At 37.9% G+C, this 23,994-nt stretch overlaps 1 protein-coding gene across 2 annotated transcripts; it reads left to right on the forward strand.

The window, feature by feature from the left end:
* The first annotated feature begins 19,312 nt into the window (after window positions 1-19,312).
* On the forward strand, window positions 19,313-23,110 carry LOC139894075 (SWI/SNF complex component SNF12 homolog). Of its 2 annotated transcripts, none has more exons than XM_071877274.1 (3): window positions 19,313-19,486; window positions 19,949-21,589; window positions 22,822-23,110. In XM_071877274.1, exons 2-3 carry the CDS (start codon window positions 20,013-20,015, stop codon window positions 22,892-22,894), a joined length of 1,650 nt encoding a protein of 549 aa, XP_071733375.1. In that variant the 5' UTR covers window positions 19,313-19,486; window positions 19,949-20,012; the 3' UTR covers window positions 22,895-23,110. The 2 variants fall into 2 exon arrangements, with proteins under 2 accessions (XP_071733375.1, XP_071733374.1); XM_071877273.1 differs by having other exon boundaries at window positions 19,994-21,589.
* Window positions 23,111-23,994: the final 884 nt, after the last annotated feature.

Consider the following 23,994-nt stretch of genomic DNA (forward strand, 5'->3'; position numbering starts at 1 on the left):
CGAATAAAACGCGTTCGACCAGTGCTCAGGGTTTTGGGTGATGTTTGGTTCAACAAACGAGTTTTTTTCTTCGTGGTTACCAATTAGGAGTCCTTAGGTGATTGTCGGAGTGGATAATCTTGTAAGTCTCGGAAATTGAGCTTTCAAGATATTGTTGAGAGTGTCGGGAACTCGGAGTGAGTTTGGGAACTGACGGAAGTATCGGGTAAGTGGGAGTTGGACGACTAGTGGGAGTTGTAGAGATGGTTGTGCGATATGTTTCTCTGATTTTCGCAGTGTCAGTGCGTCGATTCCGACTAGATACTCGGGTACTTGTTTTCACTCTCCAATGGCAAAGAAATTTGCAACTGATCGGGTGGTACGAAACAGATTCTTCTCGGGTAGCAGCAGTTTATTTTTCTTACTCGTACAGTAGAAGCGTGCTTGAGATTGAGAAGATGGGTTCGTGAAATTCATAGCTATGAGGATCAGTGTACCAGTGTGAAAGCGGAAAGTTGAAAGTGTAGATTTCGAGGTTGTGATTGCGTTTTCATTGGAGCCTTGATGAATAGTCTACAAGGGAGTTTGTCAAATTTTCTGATTGCTGGGAAGGAAAATCAGTGATAAACAGAAATTCTGTATGAGGGTGATCATTGACATGTCGGTGACATGGTTGGCGTGTCTAGAGTGATGAGTTGAGGCGGTTTTGTCTCCTGTTTAAAATCCTGTGATTGAAGTCTCGCACACTTCAATTGTGGCGCAGAAATCGAGAGATGACCCAAGCTAGCAACGAAGATCAGATTATTACTCAGTTTTTCGAGTGTCGAAAGTCTTCCTTCCCATGGCGTGGAAGTGCGGCGTGTCCCGGGTATTTATTCGGCGGTGTTCAAATGGAGTTTCATAATCGGGTGATCTAGAGTTGTTGTGGGTGTCTAACACAATTGACAGGTGAAGATTACGTTTTGGCGAGTGTAGTTGAAGTACTCTTTATCGAAAGCTGCTAACTTGTTGGTTAGAATGTGCGTGTCCCAAGAAGCTTTCTTGGTGGTATAGATGGGTAGGTTTAACGAAGTCGAGACAAGTAATCTGGTATGGGTTCGTTCAAGATCTTCAAAGTGGGAGATTTGTTGAGTGTTGAAGATTTAAACGAAACAAGTGAAGGAACATTCTGGAACATTCGTCAGCTTGCAGGCCAAGTCGAAAGATTTAGTTTCCTTTTATTGTTTTGTCTATAAATACAACCCTAATGTAACCTGTAAAGTGTGCACAAAAATAATAAGAAAATTTCTCTGGTTTGCGCCCGTGGAGTAAACCCTTCTCCGTGTTTGAAGTTGGGATATAACCACGTTAAATCCCTGTGTGGTTTATTGCTTTAGCTAATTCGTTTGTCATTCGTGGGTGTGTGATTAGATTAAATCATACGTCTTGTATGTGTCCAATAATCCTAACAATAAATACATTGCATTTTAGGTAAAATGCAATGTTTATTATGATCCTTTTTTATATGACCGAAACCCAAGAATGTGGTCGTCGTCTTCCTTTAAAAATGCAATTGACCCCGAGAATCTTTTCCCTTTGACTATGACAGATGAATCAATGGTATCTTTAGAGTTATCTTTAGCTTTGTGTTATAATCATGTCGATCATTTTCCTTCTACAAATATCTATTAAAACAAGAACCTTAACTAGTTGGTCGGTATTAATCCTCATCGTGCCACATTTCACAATCTATAGCAAAGCATCCTCACGGTAGCAATATAAACATACTTATTAGACCGAACCATTTTTTATTTTTAAACAAAAGTTCAATATTTCGATTCTAAAGAAAAACAATCACAATATTCAAGGCACATAACAATAACATAGACTCTTTAAACGCGCATTAGACTGCTCGTAACGATTCTCGTGTTAGACTTGTTATTTATTCTCACCTTTAATGGCGCCGATGACATGGCCCCCGCCAATTGGACGCTATTGGGAAGTTATCTCACATCGGCCATAGGACAAAACAAATGTATTTATATAAGTTTAAGGGGAAGTCCATCTATCACCAATTGATTTTAGAAAAGGATGAACTCTTGAGCTTATATGTTGAACATGTTGTTGTCAACGGCTCAATTTTTAAACCAAAAATGTCGATGGGGCTTCAATGGTCAATAACCCTTTTATAATTTTTTTATTTACTCATTTTATCTTTTATACATACTACTAAAAACTGTACCATTTTTTTAACACTTTCACTACAATTCATTATATATATATATATATATATATATATATATATATATATATATATATATATATATATATATATATATATATATATATATATACACATTCACCCACTTTATCACCTATTTTATACTACAAATATGCCAAAAAAAAAAAAAAATACAAACAAAAATAACCAAAATCAAACTTACAAATTCCAATGAATCTCGGGCACGATATGTTCCAATCACTACTCGATAATCCCATTTAACTGTCACCAACCGGCGCATTCACTATTGTGACGCCCCGTACAAAATCATCGTGTACGGATCATCAATCAACAGGATCATTACATGGTCAAACACTATATGCTGTTTGAAAACCAATTTGCATTCATAAAAGATAACGTTTTTACAAAAGATAGCATGCATCCTATGAATAGGAGCATAAACATAATTATTTGACCCTAAGGTCGTTATAAAGCCATTGTTTGGAATTAACATAAACTACGAGTGCAACAGAAAAATTCCATGAATGAGACATCTCTAGTAATGCAGCGGATAACTAATACAGCAGGTCCTTAACAGCAATTCAATAACAGCATGACATCAAGTCTAACAGCGGAAGCAATAAACCTCTAGGCACCTGAGAAATACACGCTTAAAAAGTCAACACGAATGTTGGTGAGCTTCAGTTTAAGTTGTAATAGTAACGTAAGATAGGCCACGAGATTTCAGTGCTGCAAACAGCTTATCAAACAGTATGAAAAGTATATGCATAACCGTGGGCACCCGGTAACTAGACTTAACATTTATAACACCCTGAAAGTACACTTGGCGAGTGCGTATGTTCACGAAGTATTAAACACTCGTTAAATGCTAGCGCGACTAGCCCGAGTGGGGATGTCAAACCCTATGGATCCATATCTAAGATTCGCGTTCACCGGTTCAAAGACCAATGACTAAACATTACCGTGCTAAAGAGAATGTTTATGCCGTTATATAACCCACACACATATAAAGTTTAAGTACTCGTGCCTAACATGTAAAAAGCGCATGTATTCTCAGTCCCAAAAATAGTAAAAGTGGTAAAAAGGGATGCTATAACTCACAGTGATAAAAGAGGTAAAGTCGGTAATGAAAGTACGCAAGTAGTAAGTCGGTCCGAAAGGTCGTCAACCTAAATCAGAGGTTACTAGGTCAGTAGGTTGTCTTTATAAATTCTAATAGTGCATAAAATAAGTTTAAGTGTCATCATCATCATCGTTCATCATCATAAAAGCTAAGTAAGTTTGACAAGAATAGAGATCGAAACAATAGGCTGACTTCGGTCAGCTGCTACGGCCTCTACGTAAATCGAAAAGGCGCATAGTCAGTGGCTGTGGCTCCGTATATGAGGCCCCTAACCACTGACCAATTTCCAGAACCTAACTCGTCTTCGTTTGACCGTGGCGATGGTTTAAGTGCGAGTAGGTCAGAAATTTCAGCACAACGTTAATAGGGTGTAGTGACTATCGGAGGGCCATAAATCCTAAACCGTAACTCGGATTAAGACGAGGCCTAAATGGAAAATCATCTAATCGAACCGAAATAACTGAAAATCAGCTTTCCAGTAGCCCAGGTGGTCTGATCAGATACTAAAATCAGTGGACAAGTGCTCCGGTGGGGTTCTTGGTGCTTGATGCTCATCACGGTTCTCATCCTTGATGCTTGTAGCTTCAAGTGTACAACTCGTTGATGGTTTAGCATCACTTTTGACCAATATTCACCATCAATACACAATATGTTAAGACCAAGTAAGAACACAACTCATTCATGAGTCTTAGATGGATGATGAACCAAGGTTACATCATATCCTTAGTCTTAACACAATTTCAATTCACAATAACAACTAAAGCTACAAACTTTACATCAATTCAACAAGTATAAGCACAATCCAAGTCAAAAGAGGTGATGGAACCCTAAGCTAGAGAGCTTGGATTCATTTCACACAAGTTACAAGGTTGCAAAGCTAGAAAGCTTGAACCTTTAAGTGTTCTTGAAGATCTTGAAGCATAAAGCTTGGATCTTGAAGATACATGAAGATTACAAACAAAAGTTTGAATCTTTTTCACAAAACAACATGATCAAAGCAAAAAGAACTTAGATCTAACAAAAAGATATGAAGATTCAAGCTAGAAAGCTTGCATCTTAATTGTTCTTGAAGATCTTGAAGCATAAAGCTTGGATCTTTAAGATATATGAAGATTACAAACAAAAGTTTGAATCTTTATCACAAAATAACAAGATTAAAGTAAAAGAAAGAGGAATCTACAAAGTTGGTGAAGATTCAAAGCTAGAAAGCTTGAATCTTCATTGTTCTTGAAGGATTCATGCTTGAATCAACAAGATGTAACCAAGATCAAAGCTAAATTGAACTTTGATCTCCATAAAATGATGATGATGATCACGAATTTGAAAAGAAAAAGGAAGAAGAAAGAAAACTTACAAGTATTACTAGAAAGGAAAGAAAGAAAGAACAAGTGTGTGTGAAAATCAAATGAACAAGTGAGAGGTAAATGGCTAGTATTTATAAGCAAGAAGTTGACAAGGATTGATGAGGTGGCTAGGCCTCTTGGCCGTGATTTTTGAGGGAGGGGAGGGGGAGACAAAACTTTGCTTTATGGATAATGGTTGTCTAAAGTGTGTACTAATGCTAGAATCCCATGTGACAAATAGATAATCCTTATCCATTATGCTAGTATGACTCATTAATTATTTATTTATTTATTATTATGGGTCACTAGTAATAATACTTGGGCTAATTAATTGGGTCACTAGCTAGAGTAGGGTGGGCTTGAGCCCAACAAGGTAGAAAGTCCAACAAGACTAACTATTGGGCTTTAGCAATTAAATAAATAAAATTAAGCATCCAAAAGTTCAGGTAATTATTATTAGAAAATAATAATTAATATTTCGCAGTCCAAAAGTTCCGGTTCCGACAAAAGTCAAACGTGCGAGCAGTCCGCGGTTTATTCGTAACGGCAAGTAACACTAACGGTTATAAAGCATCCAATGGACAAGTTAAGCATTCCACATACACCAAGGCATGTTTTAACATATAATTGGAAGTAAACCACGTATATCAAGTTTCCAGAGTATAAAGTAACACAGTACGCACAGATACGCAGTTTCGCTAAAATACAAGGCATAAAATCAAGTCGAAAAAGTCGGGTCGTTACATTACCCACCTGTTAATGGAAATTTCGTCCCAAAATTTAAGCTGATGGTGATGGAGTCAGGAAAAGGTGAGGATACTTCTGCATCATTTGATCCTCTCGTTCCCAGATAAACTCAGGTCCACGCTTGGCATTCCATCGAACTCGGACAATTGGAATCTTATTGCGTTTCAAGGTTTTGACCTCACGATCCATAATTTCGACAGGTTCTTCCACGAAGTGGAGTTGGTCATCAATGGTAAGTTCTTCCAATGGTATGATAAGTTCCGGTGGAGCAAGACACTTTTTCAAATTTGATACATGGAAGGTAGGATGAACAGCACTCAACTGAGTCGGAAGATCCAAACGGTAAGCAACGGGTCCAACACGTTCCAAAATTTCAAAAGGACCAATGTATCGCGAGTTTAACTTTTCGCGCTTTCCAAAGCGAATTACACCCTTTCAAGGTGCGGCCTTTAACATCACACGGTCACCTACGTTGAATTCGAAGTCTTTACGTTTACGGTCAGCATAACTCTTTCGGCGATCACGGGCAGTCTTAAGTCTCGCTTAAATCTGAGAAATCTTCTCCGTCGTTTCATGGACTATCTCGGGTCCGGTGATTTGCACTTCGCCTAACTCGGCCCAACAAATAGGAGAACGGCACTTGCGACCATACAACGCTTCAAAAGGCGCGGCTTTAATACTCGAATGATAACTGTTGTTGTAAGAGAATTCGACTAGCGGCAGATGCCTTTCCCAAGACTTTCCGAAGTCAATAACACAAGCATGCAACATGTCCTCCAAAGTCTGAATCATTCGTTCGCTCTGACCGTCGGTCTGGGGGTGATACGCGGTGCTCATGTCGAGACGGGTTCCCAAGGCTTCTTGCAAGGAACGCCAGAATCTGGAAGCAAAACGGGGATCGCGATCTGAGATGATTGATAGGGGCACACCATGTCGAGATACAACCTCTTTGATGTACGGTTGAGCAAGTCTCTCCATTGTATATGTTTCTTTCATCGCTATAAAATTAGCAGATTTGGTAAGACGGTCAACGATAACCCAGATTGTATCGTATCCACCCACCGTCTTTGGTTGCTTCGTGATGAAATCCATTGTAATTGCTTCCCATTTCCATTGCGGGATTTCTGGTTGTTGAAGTAATCCAGATGGCCTCTGATGTTCAGCCTTAACCTTCGAACAAGTCAAACACCTTCCAACATAAGTTGCAACATCCTTCTTAAGATTTGGCCACCAATACTGTTCCTTAAGATTGTGGTACATTTTTCCGGCTCCTGGATGAATCAAATATCTCGACTTGTGGGCTTCATCAAGTATAAGGTTCCGTAGATCTCCATAACGAAGTACCCAAATTCTTCCGGCATAGCATCGGAGTCCAGATTCCCTAACCTCGAATTTAGAGACGAGAATGTTCAAGTATTCATAACGTAAGTTCTTCTCGATGAGAGCCTCTTCTTGGACCGCTCGGATCTGGCTATGGAGGTTCGAATGGATGGTGATGTTCAGAGCCCGAACACGAAGAGGTACCGTTCTCTCCTTTCGACTCAGAGCGTCGGCTACAACATTGGCCTTACCAAGATGGTAACGAAGTTCAAAATTATAGTCGTTCAGCGTCTCAATCCAATGTCGTTGTCTCATGTTCAGCTGCTTCTGATCAAAGATGTGCAGGAGGCTTTTGTGATCGGTGAATATGGTACTCTTTGTTCCATAGAGATAGTGTCTCCACAGCTTCAATGCGAAGACAACAACTCCAAGTTCGAGATCGTGAGTAGTGTAGTTTCGCTCATGAATCTTCAGCTGACGAGATGCATAAGCAATGACCTTTGTTCTTTGCATTAAGACACAACCAAAACCGTTCTTCGAAGCGTTGCAGTACACAACGAAGTCGTCACTGCCTTCGGGAAGAGATAAGATAGGTGCGGTGGTTAACTTCTACTTCAGGGTTTGAAATGCTGCTTCTTGTTCTTTTTCCCAAACAAACTTCTTCTCTTTATGAGTTAACGCCGTCAAAGGACGTGAAATCAAAGAGAAACCTTCAATGAACCTTCGGTTATAATCGGCAAGACCTAGAAATTGGCAGATGTGAGTCGGAGTAGTGGGGGTTTCCCACATGCTGATAGCCTTGATCTTGGCGGGATCAACTTTGATACCTTGATCACTCACAATATGACCCAGAAATTGGACTTCCTTCAGCCAAAATTCACACTTGGAGGATTTGTCATAAAGCTGCTCTTGTCTCAAGTGTTCGAGCACTAACCGAAGATGTTGTTCATGTTCTTCTTCACTTCAGGAATAGATGAGGATATCATCTATGAAAACGATAACGAACTTATCCAGGTATGGCTTGCAGACACGATTCATGAGGTCCATGAACACGGCTGGTGCGTTGGTTAATCCGAACGGCATCACGAGAAACTCATAATGACCATAGCGGGTTCTAAACTCAGTCTTCATCACATCACTCTCCTTCACCCTCAACTGGTGATAACCGGATCGCAAATCGATCTTATAGTAAATGCTTGATCCTTGCAGCTGATCAAAAAGATCGTCAATTTGGGGAAGAGGATATCGATTCTTGATCGTCAATTTATTGAGTTCGCGGTAGTCGATACACATGTGGAAAGATCCATCCTTCTTCTTCACGAATAAAACAAGTGCGCCCCAAGGCGACGAGCTCGGTTGGATAAACCCTCGGTCGAGCAATTCCTATAGTTGACTCTGCAATTCTTGCAGTTCTGAAGGTGCCAGACGATAAGGCGCACGAGCTACGGGTGCAGCTCCCGGCATTAGATCGATCTGGAACTCCACGGCTCTCGGTGGCGGTAATCCAGGCAGTTCTTTCAGAAAGACGTCGGGGAATTCATTCACGATTCGCACATCATTCACACTCTTCTCTTCTGTTTCTAAAACCTTCACATGTGCTAAAACAGCAAGACGTCCTTTCCTCATGATCTTCTGCACTTTCATACAACTAATGAGGTTCAGTTTCGAGCTACATCTCTCTCCGTATATAACCAGTGGCTCACCATCTCCTTGTGGTATACGAAGAGCTTTATCTCCACAGATAACATCGGCCCTTACTTTAGTCAACCAGTCCATGCCGACAATCACGTCAAAGCTTCCCAATTTGATGGGTATCAAGTCAATTTCGAAATCCACGCCAGCTATGTTAATAATAGCTCCTCGGCCAATTTGGTCAATTTTCTCAAGTTTCCCATTGGCTACCTCAACTAGCATACTTTCTTTTAAAGGAACTAATGACCAATTTATCTTATCGCAAAAGTGTCTACATACATAACTTCGATCGGCACCAGTATCAAATAGGACAGAAGCTAAAAGGTTGTTGATAGTGAATATACCTGTCACCAAGTCAGAGTTCTCGCGCGCATCCCTTGCATTAAAATTGAAAGCTCTACCACGCGGTGGTCCGCCGTCCTTCTTCTTATTGGGACAATCATTCCTAAAGTGGCCCTGCTGTCCACACTCATAGCATTTCCTTGGCCCATTTTGGTTTGTCCTTGCAGCTGGGACGGGAATCTTGCAGTTCTTGCCAACGTGCCCGATCCTGTTGCACTTTTCACAGACCGCATTACAGTACCCGGTATGGTGCTTGTAGCACATCTGGCATTGCGGTAGGGTACCTTTGTAGTTCGGGTTGGAGCTTGTACCGGGGTTGGGGTTTCCACCGTTGTTTTGTCTCTAAGCGGGGGTTTGATCATAGGTCCACCCCTTACTGTTATCCCACTTTCGCTTGTCACTACTACCCGCTTCAGACTTGGACTTCTCCGGTTCATCGATGAGAATCTGATTCATGAGTGTATGTGCCATACGCATTGCTTTAGGAACATTCGGTGGCTTGGACGAGGTGACATTACCCTTGATGGACTTAGGGAGTCCCCAAAAGTATCTCTCCATACGCTTGAATTCCGGGGTTACCATGGTAGGACACATAAGAGCTAACTCAAGAAACCTCCGATTGTAACCATCAAGATCGTTGCCAACAGCTTTCAATTGCATAAACTCCATTTCCATCTTTTGTATATCGGTTCTCGGACAATACTCATCAATCATAGCCGCTTTGAACTCCTCCCATGGCGTAGCATACGCCTCATCAATACCTTGTGCCTGAGCCATGGTGTTCCACCACGTGAGGGTGCCATCAGATAGCGTGCAGGAAGCAAATTTGGTTTTGTTGGACTCGAAACAGTTGCTGACTCGAAATATTGATTCAAGCTTTTCAAACCATCTTGTGAGACCAACAGGCCCCTCAGTTCCGCTGAAGTTATGTGGTTTACAACTCTGGAATTCCTTGTAGGTGCACCCGTTTCAAACGGGTTGGATAACCGGCGGTGGTTCAGCTTGAGGGTTCATTTCTGCCAAGGCTGCGGCGACTCGTTCATTAATCATTTCTTCGATTTGAGCTGCTGTGGGTGTTGTTCGTGTGTTTGCCATTGCCCTTCGAAACAAAAGTTTTGACTTAAGTCAAAATCCAGCATACAACATATAATAATGTAGATAGAACACTGTGCAAGAATTTAACAATACAAAGTTCCATTCATTAATAAAGAGTTGTATACATTCGCATAAGTTTGCACATTACATAAGTAAAACATGGAACTACAAACGAGATTACAAAATGAAACCTACTACAAAGCTTTATGGTGACGGTGGGTAAAGGATGTCCATCACATGGGACATCTGCTCCTCGAGCTCAGTTACCCGAGTACGGAGGATCTCCACCTCCCTCGTCAGTTCCTCGACAGAGGGAGGGGCTGGCAAAGCAGGCGGAGCTGCTGGTGCAGGCGGTGCTGGTGGTGCAGATGGTCCGGCTCCAGAGGTAGATGCTGCACGGCGGTAAGGCTTACGCACGAACGGATCAGCCGGGTAAGGCACGACCCGCTTACGGGCGGTAACCCTACAATGCTAGCCATGTGCGTCAGTGAATGCTCGTCCTCCGTTGATCCCCGGAATGACGGTGCCATCGAAACGGTACCGCTTCTTCGGCGGGGTGGAGGGTGGCTGCACAGGTGCATCATCAGGGTCCTCCTCGTCGGAGTCATCGTCACTAGTGTCGTCTGTGGATGAGTCGTCGGATGATGAATCAGCTGGGGGTGGCGGCGATCGGCGACCGGTAGTCATGATCCGATATCTGAAAGGTGGGATCGGTATGACACGTCCATCAGGAAGGCGTCGGCACCAATGGTTATGCTCATTACGGAACGGAACGTCCCCGTATTCTCCGGGAATCACAACACCACCGGGGCGGGACTATGGCTTCTGAGGTACCGGGGCAACTGGAGCTGGAATCTCCGGAGGGTCCTGGGCTTCGACTGCGGTAACCACTGGTACATGTGTATGGCTGCTGGTTCCGGAGGATGAAGCGCCGGGGTAACTGGTTAACGGGATCTGTGTGTCGGTAGCAGCAGTAGGTGAGGTGGCTGACGAGTCTGAATCGCTGCCCAAAATGATGACAGGTGGAATATCCGACATCTGAACGAGGAAAATAACTTTTCCATATCAGTAAGTCATAAGCAAGCATGTATTAGGCACTATAGCAACCTAGCATGGCAATAACAACAGTGCTAAACAGAAATAACATGTGGAAGCAGATTGTAATCATGCAATAGCGGAAATAAGCATACAGCATGTTCGCATGGCAGTAAAGATAAGCAATAGCATGCAGTAAGATCATACACCTGAGAAAGTAGACAAAAGCATGCAGCAAGTTTTGCAGAAACAAGTAAACTAGCAAGTTGTAGATTAGTCCTATTAGTGAATCCTACTCGGGTCGGTCTAGACTCACTAATGCAACCTAATTCCCTACAACCAATGCTCTGATACCAACTGTGACGCCCCGTACAAAACCATCGTGTACGAATCATCAATCAACAGGATCATTACATGGTCAAACACTATATACTGTTTGAAAACCGATTTGCATTCATAAAAGATAATGTTTTTACAAAAGATAGCATGCATCCTATGAATAGGAGCATAAACATAATTATTTGACCCTAAGGTCGTTATAAAGCCATTGCTTGAAATTAACATAAACTACGAGTGCAACAGAAAAATTCCATGAATGAGACATCTCTAGTAATGCAGCGGATAACTAATACAGTAGGTCCTTAACAGCAATTCAATAACAGCATGACATCAAGTCTAACAGCGGAAGCAATAAACCTCTAGGCACCTGAGAAATACACGCTTAAAAAGTCAACACGAATGTTGGTGAGCTATAGTTTAAGTTGTAATAGTAACGTAAGATAGGCCACGAGATTTCAATGCTGCAAACAGCGTATCAAACAGTATGAAAAGTATATGCATAACCGTGGGCACCCGGTAACTAGACTTAACGTTTATAACCCCCTGAAAGTACACTTGGCGAGTGCGTATGTTCACGAAGTATTAAACACTCGTTAAATGCTAGCGCGACTAGCCCGAGTGGGGATGTCAAACCCTATGGATCCATATCTAAGATTCGCGTTCACCGGTTCAAAGACCAATGACTAAACGTTATCGTGCTAAAGGGAATGTTTATGCCGTTATATAACCCACACATATATAAAGTTTAAGTACTCGTGCCTAACATGTAAAAAGCGCATGTATTCTCAGTCCCAAAAATAGTAAAAGTGGTAAAAAGGGATGCTATAACTCATAGTGATAAAAGCGGTAAAGTCGGTAATGAAAGTACGCAAGTAGTAAGTTGGTCCGAAAGGTCGTCAACCTAAATCAAAGGTTACTAGGTCAGTAGGTTGTCTTTATAAATTCTAATAGTGTATAAAATAAGTTTAGGTGTCATCATCATCATCGTTCATCATCATAAAAGCGAAGTAAGTTTGACAAGAATAGAGATCGAAACAATAGGCTGACTTCGGTCAGCTGCTACGGTCTCTACATAAATAAAAAAGGCGCATAGTTAGTGGATATGGCTCCGTATATGAGTCCCCTAACCACTGACCAATTTCCAGAACCTAACTCGTCTTCGTTTAACCGTGGCGACGGTTTAAGTGCGAGTAGGTCAGAAATTTTAGCACAACGTTAATAGGGTGTAATGACTATCGGAGGGCCATAAATCCTAAATCGTAACTCGGATTAAGACGAGGCCTAAACGGAAAATCATCTACTCGAACTGAACTAACTGAAAATAAACTTTCCAGTAGCCCAGGTTGAAATGTCCCATTCTTATTGATTAAAAACGTTCCATATTAATTGATTTCGTTGCGAGGTTTTGACCTCTATATGAGACATTTTTCAAAGACTGCATTCATTTTTAAAACAAACCATAACCTTTATTTCATCAATAAAGGTTTAAAAAGCTTTACGTAGATTATCAAATAATGATAATCTAAAATATCCTGTTTACACACGACCATTACATAATGGTTTACAATACAAATATGTTACAACAAAATAAGTTTCTTGAATGCAGTTTTTACACAATATCATACAAGCATGGACTCCAAATCTCGTCCTTATTTAAGTATGCGATAGCGGAAGCTCTTAATAATCACTTGAGAATAAACATGCTTAAAACGTCAACAAAAATGTTGGTGAGTTATAGGTTTAACCTATATATATCAAATCATAATAATAGACCACAAGATTTCATATTTCAATACACATCCCATACATAGAGATAAAAATCATTCATATGGTGAACACCTGGTAACCGACATTAACAAGATACATATATAAGAATATCCCCATCATTCCGGGACACCCTTCGGATATGATATAAATTTCGAAGTACTAAAGCATCCGGTACTTTGGATGGGGTTTGTTAGGCCCAATAGATCTATCTTTAGGATTCGCATCAATTAGGGTGTCTGTTCCCTAATTCTTAGATTACCAGACTTAATAAAAAGGGGCATATTCGATTTCGATAATTCAACCATAGAATGTAGTTTCACGTACTTGTGTCTATTTTGTAAATCATTTATAAAACCTGCATGTATTCTCATCCCAAAAATATTAGATTTTAAAAGTGGGACTATAACTCACTTTCACAGATTTTTACTTCGTCGGGAAGTAAGACTTGGCCACTGGTTGATTCACGAACCTATAACAATATATACATATATATCAAAGTATGTTCAAAATATATTTACAACACTTTTAATATATTTTGATGTTTTAAGTTTATTAAGTCAGCTGTCCTCGTTAGTAACCTACAACTAGTTGTCCACAGTTAGATGTACAGAAATAAATCGATAAATATTATCTTGAATCAATCCACGACCCAGTGTATACGTATCTCAGTATTTATCACAACTCAAACTATATATATTTTGGAATCAACCTCAACCCTGTATAGCTAACTCCAACATTCACATATAGAGTGTCTATGGTTGTTCCGAAATATATATAGATGTGTCGACATGATAGGTCGAAACATTGTATACGTGTCTATGGTATCTCAAGACTACATAATATACAATACAAGTTGATTAAGTTATGGTTGAAATAGATTTGTTACCAATTTTCACGTAGCTAAAATGAGAAAAATTATCCAATCTTGTTTTACCCATAACTTCTTCATTTTAAATCCGTTTTGAGTGAATCAAATTGCTATGGTTTCATATTGAACTCTATTTTATGAATCTAAACAGAAAAAGTATATGTTTATAGTCAGGAAAATAAGTTACAAGTCGTTTTTGTAAAGGTAGTCATTTCAGTCGAAAGAACGACGTCTAGATGACCATTTTAGAAAACATACTTCCATTTGAGTTTAACCATATTTTTTGGATATAGTTTCATGTTCATAATAAAAATCATTTTCTCAGAATAACAAATTTTAAATCAAAGTTTATCATAGTTTTTAATTAACTAACCCAAAACAGCCCGCGGTGTTACTACGACGGCGTAAATCCGGTTTTACGGTGTTTTTCGTGTTTTCAGGTTTTAAATCATTAAGTTAGCATATCATATAGATATAGAACATGTGTTTATTTGATTTTAAAAGTCAAGTTAGAAGGATTAACTTTTGTTTGCGAACAAGTTTAGAATTAACTAAACTATGTTCTAGGGATTACAAGTTTAAACCTTCGAATAAGATAGCTTTATATGTATGAATCGAATGATGTTATGAACATCATTACTACCTTAAGTTCCTTGGATAAACCTACTGGAAAAGAGAAAAATGGATCTAGCTTCAACGGATCCTTGGATGGCTCGAAGTTCTTGAAGCAGAATCATGACACGAAAACAAGTTCAAGTAAGATCATCACTTGAAATAAGATTGTTATAGTTATAGAAATTGAACCAAAGTCTGAATATGATTATTACCTTGTATTAGAATGATAACCTACTGTAAGAAACAAAGATTTCTTGAGGTTGGATGATCACCTTACAAGATTGGAAGTGAGCTAGCAAACTTGAAAGTATTCTTGATTTTATGTAACTAGAACTTGTAGAATTTATGAAGAACACTTAGAACTTGAAGATAGAACTTGAAAGAGATCAATTAGATGAAGAAAATTGAAGAATGAAAGTGTTTGTAGGTGTTTTTGGTCGTTGGTGTATGGATTAGATATAAAGGATATGTAATTTTGTTTTCATGTAAATAAGTCATGAATGATTACTCATATTTTTGTAATTTTATGAGATATTTCATGCTAGTTGCCAAATGATGGTTCCCACATGTGTTAGGTGACTCACATGGGCTGCTAAGAGCTGATCATTAGAGTGTATATACCAATAGTACATACATCTAAAAGCTGTGTATTGTACGAGTACGAATACGGGTGCATACGAGTAGAATTGTTGATGAAACTGAACGAGGATGTAATTGTAAGCATTTTTGTTAAGTAGAAGTATTTTGATAAGTGTATTGAAGTCTTTAAAAAGTGTATAAATACATATTAAAACACTACATGTATATACATTTTAACTGAGTCGTTAAGTCATCGTTAGTCGTTACATGTAAGTGTTGTTTTGAAACCTTTAGGTTAACGATCTTGTTAAATGTTGTTAACCCAATGTTTATAATATCAAATGAGATTTTAAATTATTATATTATCATGATATTATCATGTATGAATATCTCTTAATATGATATATATACATTAAATGTCTTTACAACGATAATCGTTACATATATGTCTCGTTTAAAAATCATTAAGTTAGTAGTCTTGTTTTTACATATGTAGTTCATTGTTAATATACTTAATGATATGTTTAATTATCATAGTATCATGTTAACTATATATATATATCCATATATATGTCATCATATAGTTTTTACAAGTTTTAACGTTCGTGAATCACCGGTCAACTTGGGTGGTCAATTGTCTATATGAAACATATTTCAATTAATCAAGTCTTAACAAGTTTGATTGCTTAACATGTTGGAAACATTTAATCATGTAAATATCAATCTCAATTAATATATATAAACATGGAAAAGTTCGGGTCACTACACAGGTGGTCTGATCAGATACGAAAATCAGTGGACAAGTGCTCCGGTGGGGTTCTTGGTGCTTGATGCTCATCACGGTTCTCATCCTTGATGCTTGTAGCTTCAAGTGTACAACTCGTTGATGGTTTAACATAACTTTTGACCAAGATTCACCATCAATACACAATATGTTAAGACTAAGTAAGAACACAACTCATTCATGAGTCTTAGATGGATGATGAACCAAGGTTACATCATATCCTTAGTCTTAACACAATTTCAATTCATAGTAACAATTAAAGCTACAAACTTTACATCAATTCAACAAGTATAAGCACAATCCAAGTCAAAAGAGGTGATGGAACCCTAAGCTAGAGAGCTTGGATCCATTTCACACAAGTTACAAGGTTGCAAAGCTAGAAAGCTTGAACCTTTAAGTGTTCTTGAAGATCTTGAAGCATAAAGCTTGGATCTTGAAGATACATGAAGATTACAAACAAAAGTTTGAATCTTTTTCACAAAACAACATGATCAAAACAAAAAGAACTTAGATGTAACAAAAAGATATGAAGATTCTAGCTAGAAAGCTTGCATCTTAATTGTTCTTGAAGATCTTGAAACATAAAGCTTGGATCTTTAAGATATATGAAGATTACAAACAAAAGTTTGAATCTTTATCACAAAATAACAAGATTAAAGTGAAAGAAAGATGAATCTACAAAGTTGGTGAAGATTCAAAGCTAGAAAGCTTGAATCTTCATTGTTCTTGAAGGATTCATGCTTGAATCAACAAGATGTAACCAAGATCAAAGCTAAATGGAACTTTGATCTCCATAAAATGATGATGATGATCACGAATTTGAAAAGAAAATGGAAGAAGAAAGAAAACTTACAAGTATTACTAGAAAGGAAAGAAAGAAAGAACAAGTGTGTGTGAAAATCAAATGAACAAGTGAGAGGTAAATGGCTAGTATTTATAAGCAAGAATTTGACAAGGATTGATGAGGTGGCTAGGCCTCTTGGCCGTGATTTTTGAGGGAGGGGAGGGGGAGACAAAACTTTGCTTTATGGATAATGGTTGTCTAAAGTGTGTACTAATGCTAGAATCCCATGTGACAAATAGATAATCCTTATCCATTATGCTAGTATGACTCATTAATTAATTAATTATTTATTTATTTATTATTATGGGTCACTAGTAATAATACTTGGGCTAATTAATTGGGTCACTAGCTAGAGTAGGGTGGGCTTGAGCCCAACAAGGTAGAAAGTCCAACAAGACTAACTATTGGGCTTTAGCAATTAAATAAATAAAATTAAGCATCCAAAAGTCCAGGTAATTATTATTAGAAAATAATAATTAATATTTCGCAGTCCAAAAGTTCCGGTTCCGACAAAAGTCAAACGTGCGCGCAGTCCTCGGTTTATTCGTAACGGCAAGTAACACTAACGGTTATAAAGCATCCAATGGACAAGTTAAGCATTCCACATACACCAAGGCATGTTTTAACATATAATTGGAAGTAAACCACGTATATCAAGTTTCCAGAGTATAAAGTAACACAGTACGCACAGATACGCAGTTTCGCAAAAATACAAGGCATAAAAGCAAGTCGAAAAAGTCGGGTCGTTACAATTATCCCGCAACAATTTGTTCACAAATGGATTTCTCTCAATTTTCTATGCAACAACAAGTGTCGTTAATCCTTTACGGTCAACAAACGGCGTTTAATCCGAGTAGTTATGTCAACCGAAGACATTGAAGAACTCGAAACCCAAGAAGTCGAACCCGAACAAGCCGAGGCGTCCCACTCGAAAGGCAAAAAACCAAAAAGGGTTAAAGTAGCGTGGACCGATGAGGAAATTTGGATTTTGGTTGAATGTTGGTCCCGAATTTCTCAAGATGTAGACATTAGAACCAATCTATCAAGTGACTCTTTTTGGGGGCTCTATTCGAAAATAATACATTCATTCGTGAGCGAGCACCGGCAAGCGAATCAATTAACAGAAAAAATGGTCAAAGATTCAAAAGGCGAGAAGAAATTCATTGGTTCGTACGCTAAGCTTGCTTCACATTGGCAAAGTGGAGCTTCAGACGTGAATATCCTCACGTTCGCACGGAAAAACTACAAAAAAACAAACCATAAGGGTAGTCATGCTCGAAGAAGCGTGGCATGTTTTGAAATAATTTCTCAAACTTTTTACTTTGGAAGGAGTGGTGCGCTCCAATAGAAGACAACCCGAACTTATTAGTTTGACCTATGACAACCCGAACTAAATCCTGAACTTGACCCCGAACTCGAATGAATTAGCGTCTCTATTCCGTGATGACCCCAATCCGCCATCTACCGGATCATGCCAAGAGTCAAAGGATTTATACTTCTCCAGATGCGGCTTCTCAATATTCTTTAGAAGAACCCGAGCATCAGTTGTCAATTCCGCGTTTGCTACAAAACTCACTATGGAAGAGTTAAGAAAAGAAGCAAATACGCGTATGATGTTAAAGCGTTTGACTCTGACGACTTGGTCATGAAAGCTCAGAACAAGATCAAAAAGAAGTATGACAAGGCGTTTGACGCTTTGACACCGGCGACGAAGGATAATTCTATCTATTTAAATTGTAGTTTTTAATTATGTCGTTTTAAATTGTTAGATTCTAATTTATGTTTAACTAACGTAATGCCTAAGTTTATGGAATGTTTTTTAATTAATGAAATATTTTATATTAGATATCAAAATTTTAAAAATTTCATAATAATAATAATAATAATAATAATAATAATTATTATTATTATTATTATATATATATATATATATTTAAATTATAATAATATACGATTTATATATAATAAAAAATTATAAAAATAAAGTTTAATATTAAAAAAATTTTGTTCGGAGAAAAATATCTTAGGTTAATGATGAAAATGATGAAAAGAAAATAGTGAGGTGACGATGATGCAGGAATATGTTAATATTAACATGAGATTAATGATAAATTAATATTTCACATTCAACATCATTTTTGTGGTAAGATACCATGAAAAAACAATATATTATTCCTTTTTTCAAACATATTTAAGATTTTATATGATTATTCTAAAAGTGTTGTATATAATAATAGTTATATAATAATTTAGAAGTAATGGTTGTTCAATTATAATCGTAAGATGTTGGTGTATTAGTGGTGACCTGATTTTTCATAAGAGATGTTAGAGGTTCGATTTCCATATGATGTTAGTAATATTTTCTTTGTGATTATTCGACCATTTCATAGGCCTCATGCGTTAAGGATAATCATGCCGTTGGAAAATCTTTATTATTATTAACACTTTTTTATTATTTATTAATATTAATTTATTATTTATAAACATGCCTTAAGGATAATCATCCGGTTGATTTTTTTTATTTATTATTTTTAACACTTTTTTATTATTTATAATTTATAAATTTATAATGATAACAACATAGGGCAATTTGGTAACTACTCACTCATCGAATGTAGAAACTCATAGGAGCAACAACGAAACTGAGATTAAACGAGAGAAGTTAGATTCCAAAATCCAAAAGAAGGGGGAAAACGATTAAGCAGAGAAATCATCAAACACATTCAATTTCACAAAATCAGAATTCAAAATTTTCAAAAGTAACCCCAGATATCATCCAATCCAACATTACATGTAAGTTCTAATTTCCCCCTTTTTAATTCACTATATTAAATCTTGGGTTTCAATTTCATACCCACCAAATTTGTTGAATCCTCACAAGTTCTAGTTTTTTCACTAATTTATTTTCTCTTTTCGTTAATTTCAATAATCTTGATTACAATTTGCTCAGTTATCAATTTGTATACAAAAAGTTTGAATCTTGACCTAATTTAGTGTTTCATGCGCACTATCTTTCTTGAACTCCCAGAAGTTTTAACTGCCCTGTTCTGTCTATTATTTATTCTTAATTAGCAATTTGACTGAACAAAGTTTAAATCTTTATCTAATTTAATGTCATACACACCATATAACTTGAACTCCCACTAGTTCTAGCTGTACTAGATTGTTTGTTTCAATCAATTTGTATACCTGTTGTCTAATTTGTTATTTGAATGACAAAAATATTGAGAAACTTGACCTAATTTACTGTTTCAGGGAAGGGTTATTTTGAAGGAATTGATTAGGGTTTTTTTTTGACAGGTTGAGAATTTGAGAAATAATGTCAGGGGGTAGTAATAATATGAATAATCCTATGAAAAATATTGGGGGTGTAAGTGGACCAACTGGATTCGGTAATTCAGGTGCAACAGTTCCGCCTACTCAATCAATGGGTCCACCATCGAACCACCAGTTGTCTGAGCCGCAGGCTCAGGCGTTAGCCCAAGCTCAGTATGTTCAAGCTCAGGCTCAATTACAGGCTCGAGCTGCTCATGCCCGGTTTCAGGCACAGTTACAGGCTCAAGCTCAAGCTCAAGCTCAAGCAACACAAGCACAATCGGTTTCTCAGAAGCAAAGTTCATTAGGAGGGGTTAATAGTAATAGTAACGTTGGTGCATCATCACCGTCACTTAATACTCCTATGAATGCGAAAAGATCGGGTCAGAAACCGTCTTCCCGGATCCCGAGTTCTTCGGGTGGTGCTGCTGGTTCGCCTATGAAAACGATGGAGCTTACACCTGCAGCTCGTAGACGAAAACGGGGCCCACCTGATAATCAAATTCCTGAAAAAGTAGCTGCCATTCTGCCAGAATCAGCTCTTTATACTCAATTGTTGGAATTCGAGGGTCGTGTAGACGCGGCTTTAGCGAGAAAAAAAGTCGATATTCAAGAATCTGTTAAGAATCCTCCTCGGTTGCAGAAAACGTTAAGGATTTACGTTTTCAACACGTTCTTAAACCAAACTCAAAGTGGAACTCGTAAGGAAAATGCTGAGTCACCATCATGGTCTCTCAAGATTATCGGGAGGCTATTAGATAATGAATCCGATTCCAACTCGACACCAATATTACAAAAGTCGTCCTTCACGAATCCAAAGTTTTCATCTTTTTTCAAGAAAATCACTATTTACTTGGACCAAAATCTCTACCCGGATAACCATGTGATCTTGTGGGAAAGTTCTAGATCTTTGGCACTTAACGATGGTTTTGAAGTAAAGAGAAACGGGGATAAAGAGTTCACTGCTATCATCCGATTAGAAATGAATTACACACCTGAAAAATTCAAACTTTCACCCGCTTTGAGTGAAGTTCTTGGGCTCGAGGTCGAGACCCGCCCAAGAATTATTGCTGCAATTTGGCATTACGTGAAACTCAAAAACTTACAAATCTCGACCGATACTTCCTATTTCACATGTGACCCTCCTCTTAGGAAACTATTTGGAGAAGAAAAGGTGAAATTCTCAATGGTTTCTCAGAAAATTTCACATCATTTGAGTCCACCTCAGCCTATACATTTGGAGCATAAAATCAAGCTTTCGGGAGATAATCCGTCTGGAAATACGTGTTACGATGTTCTCGTTGATGTTCCTTTTTCATTAGATAAAGACATGTCTAATTTTTTGGAAAATTTGGAGAAGCATAGAGAGATTGATGCTTGTGATGAGGCGATTTGCTCTGCAATTAAGAAGATTCATGAACATAGGCGAAGACGAGCTTTCTTTTTAGGGTTTAGTCAGTCACCGAGTGAATTTGTTGATGCGTTTATTGCGTCACAAAGTAAGGATTTGAAGACGGCTGCTGGTGATGCTACTCGTAATGCTGAAAAAGAGCAGCGGTCGGAGTTCTATAATCAACCATGGTTAGTTCTTTGTTTCTTTAGTTTGTTTTAATGAGTATTTAGTAAAATTTCGTATTTGAGTAGTAGAAAAGTTGGGCAAATCAGGTGGATTAGGTAACAGGTTATATTGCTCTCCGATCAAAATGTGTAATTTTTTTATGTGCACTATCCGTACACAACTAAAATTTATCCACACACCACTAAAACTGCTTTAGAGGGTTGTACAGTACAATATTTTAATGCATGTTTAGTGGTATATGGATAATTTTAGTGGTGTATGGATATGGATCATCACCCATTTTCTTTTTCATATGTTTATTACTTAAACCCTTATATTCAGAAATAATTTCATCTATATAGTTGATTTATACAATATGATTACAAAACTAAGTATTTCCATGTTTAGAAGTGGTTAAGACCATTCGTAACGGTTGGGGGCGTGAGTTGGGGGCGTGAGTTGCTTTTTTTACTTTTTTGATGACTAGGACGTGTGGGTTGTTTTTGTGGAGTAGTGGTGGTGTGGGTTTTTGGTGTGGGTTGGGAGTATTGTGATGATGTGTTAAAATATAATTGGGTTAAATATTAAAAAGGGGTATAAAATAATATTTTAAATTAATAAAAAAAATAAAAAAACTGAACACGCCCATGGCTTCTTGCGTTGCAGACCCACGCACACACCCACCCACACCATCACCCACGCCCTGATACGGGAGGAAGGGGGCAGCGCCTGCTGCCACCTCATCCCCCACGCTGTGACCAGGGGCTTGTTACAAGTGGTCTAAGGAGGTAGCATGCGTTAAAAGCTATACTTCGGACGACTTTATAAATTTCTTTTTTAACTTAACATTTTTGGTTTTGCTTGTTTGACCATTTAAGATAAAACATAATCTGATTTGACTCGTTACCAAGTAATTGGGTCGAAATCGCTACTTGTAGGCTGTCGTATAAGGCATCATCCATATATAGTAGAAACTTAATTCAACTGACACCAATTGAAAGATATTAGCATTTAGGGCATAACAGATGATGAAACGTACAGTCAGCGTTTTGGTTATACATTCTGAAAGTGATTATTGCAATTTTATTAATGATAGAATAAGACAGCTTTACGTCTATTTCTATACAAGTTATCTTAATTTACTATTTTACTGCTTTATATTTCTTTAAATTTAATTAGAACCTTGTAATCAGTTTTTGCTGCACACAATAATAAGTGTCGGTATAGATCTAACCTAGTTTCGTGCACTTGATAGGGTGGAAGATGCTGTTATTCGTTACTTAAACCGAAAACCGGCTGCAGGAAGTGAAGCACCTGGAAGCACATAATTTGAAATGTTCCGATGGGTATGCGTATTTTTTTCGTTTGTGTACGAAAATAGTTTTAGATGTTTGAGAAATAGTTCCATAAGGGAACATTTCTGATCTAACTTATGTTATCTACTTGTTGCACACTATTAGATTTGTGTCATGTTTGTTTGATCAGTTCTTGTAATTGCTGACTTTGTAGGAGTTTCATGTTATGGTAATCTGTTGTTTGTATAACGTGCCAATGCGACTGATTTGCATCGTTATTGGCCAAAATGCCAAATAGGTTAAATTTTGACCCATAAAAACTGGATGATTACTTGGTGAATAAGGAGGCGGATTGGAGTTTTAGTCGTTTAGGAGTTTTCTGAGTTTAATCGTTATCTTTAATTACACTTAGATTTCATCATTGTTAGTATTCTAATAGGATCAATATGGTTCTCAGTGGCGGAAGTAGGAATTTTTTTCACCTGGGGCGAATTTTTTTTAAAAGCGTAGCAATTTTTTTGGGCAAAATTTGGAGATTTTTGGACAAAATTTGGAGGTTTTTGAGCAAAATTTGGAGGTTTTGGGGCAAATTTGAAGGTTTTAGGGCAAAAAATAGAGGGTTTTGGGACAAAATATGAGGACTTTGGGTAAAAAAAAATTCTACTAGGGCAAAATCGAAAAATTCAAAATTTTTACACTGAAAATTGCAAATCCACTGGGGGCGGCTGCCCCCTCTGTCCCCATTAATTTTCGCCCCTGATCGTTCTACTATATAAGGGGTTGATTGTTTAGGTTTTTGTTATCGAGATTTTTTTTTTTATGACTTACTCTATCAATCCCAAAATAACTGTCATGTTCATGTTTTGACTTTTGAAAACGTTTCATCTTTCATCTTTGACTTTTAAGTAGGCCTGTGCATGGTACGGTTCTGTCCCAAACTATTTCGGTTCGGTTCCGTCCCGAGTCTCAAATTATTGCAATAAGTCGTACCGAGGACCGTACCGAATAATTTCGGTTCGGTTCGGTTCGGTTCCATGTTTTTCGGTTTGGTTCCATGGAAAGAACCGTCCCACTGATTTTTTGTATCTTATGATGATTTAGATACAACATTTTTGCAAACTAATACGACTATT

This window comes from Rutidosis leptorrhynchoides, chromosome 2 (genome assembly GCF_046630445.1).
Source record: "Rutidosis leptorrhynchoides isolate AG116_Rl617_1_P2 chromosome 2, CSIRO_AGI_Rlap_v1, whole genome shotgun sequence".
NCBI classification, from domain to species: Eukaryota; Viridiplantae; Streptophyta; class Magnoliopsida; order Asterales; family Asteraceae; genus Rutidosis; species Rutidosis leptorrhynchoides.

Excerpts from the sequence above, each read along its gene's own strand:
- LOC139894075 (XM_071877274.1), top strand. The coding sequence starts at position 20,013 with ATGTCAGGGGGTAGTAATAATATGAATAATCCTATGAAAAATATTGGG. Across the intron at positions 21,590-22,821 it reads GAGTTCTATAATCAACCATG|GGTGGAAGATGCTGTTATTC; the intron begins GTTAGTTCTTTG and ends TGCACTTGATAG.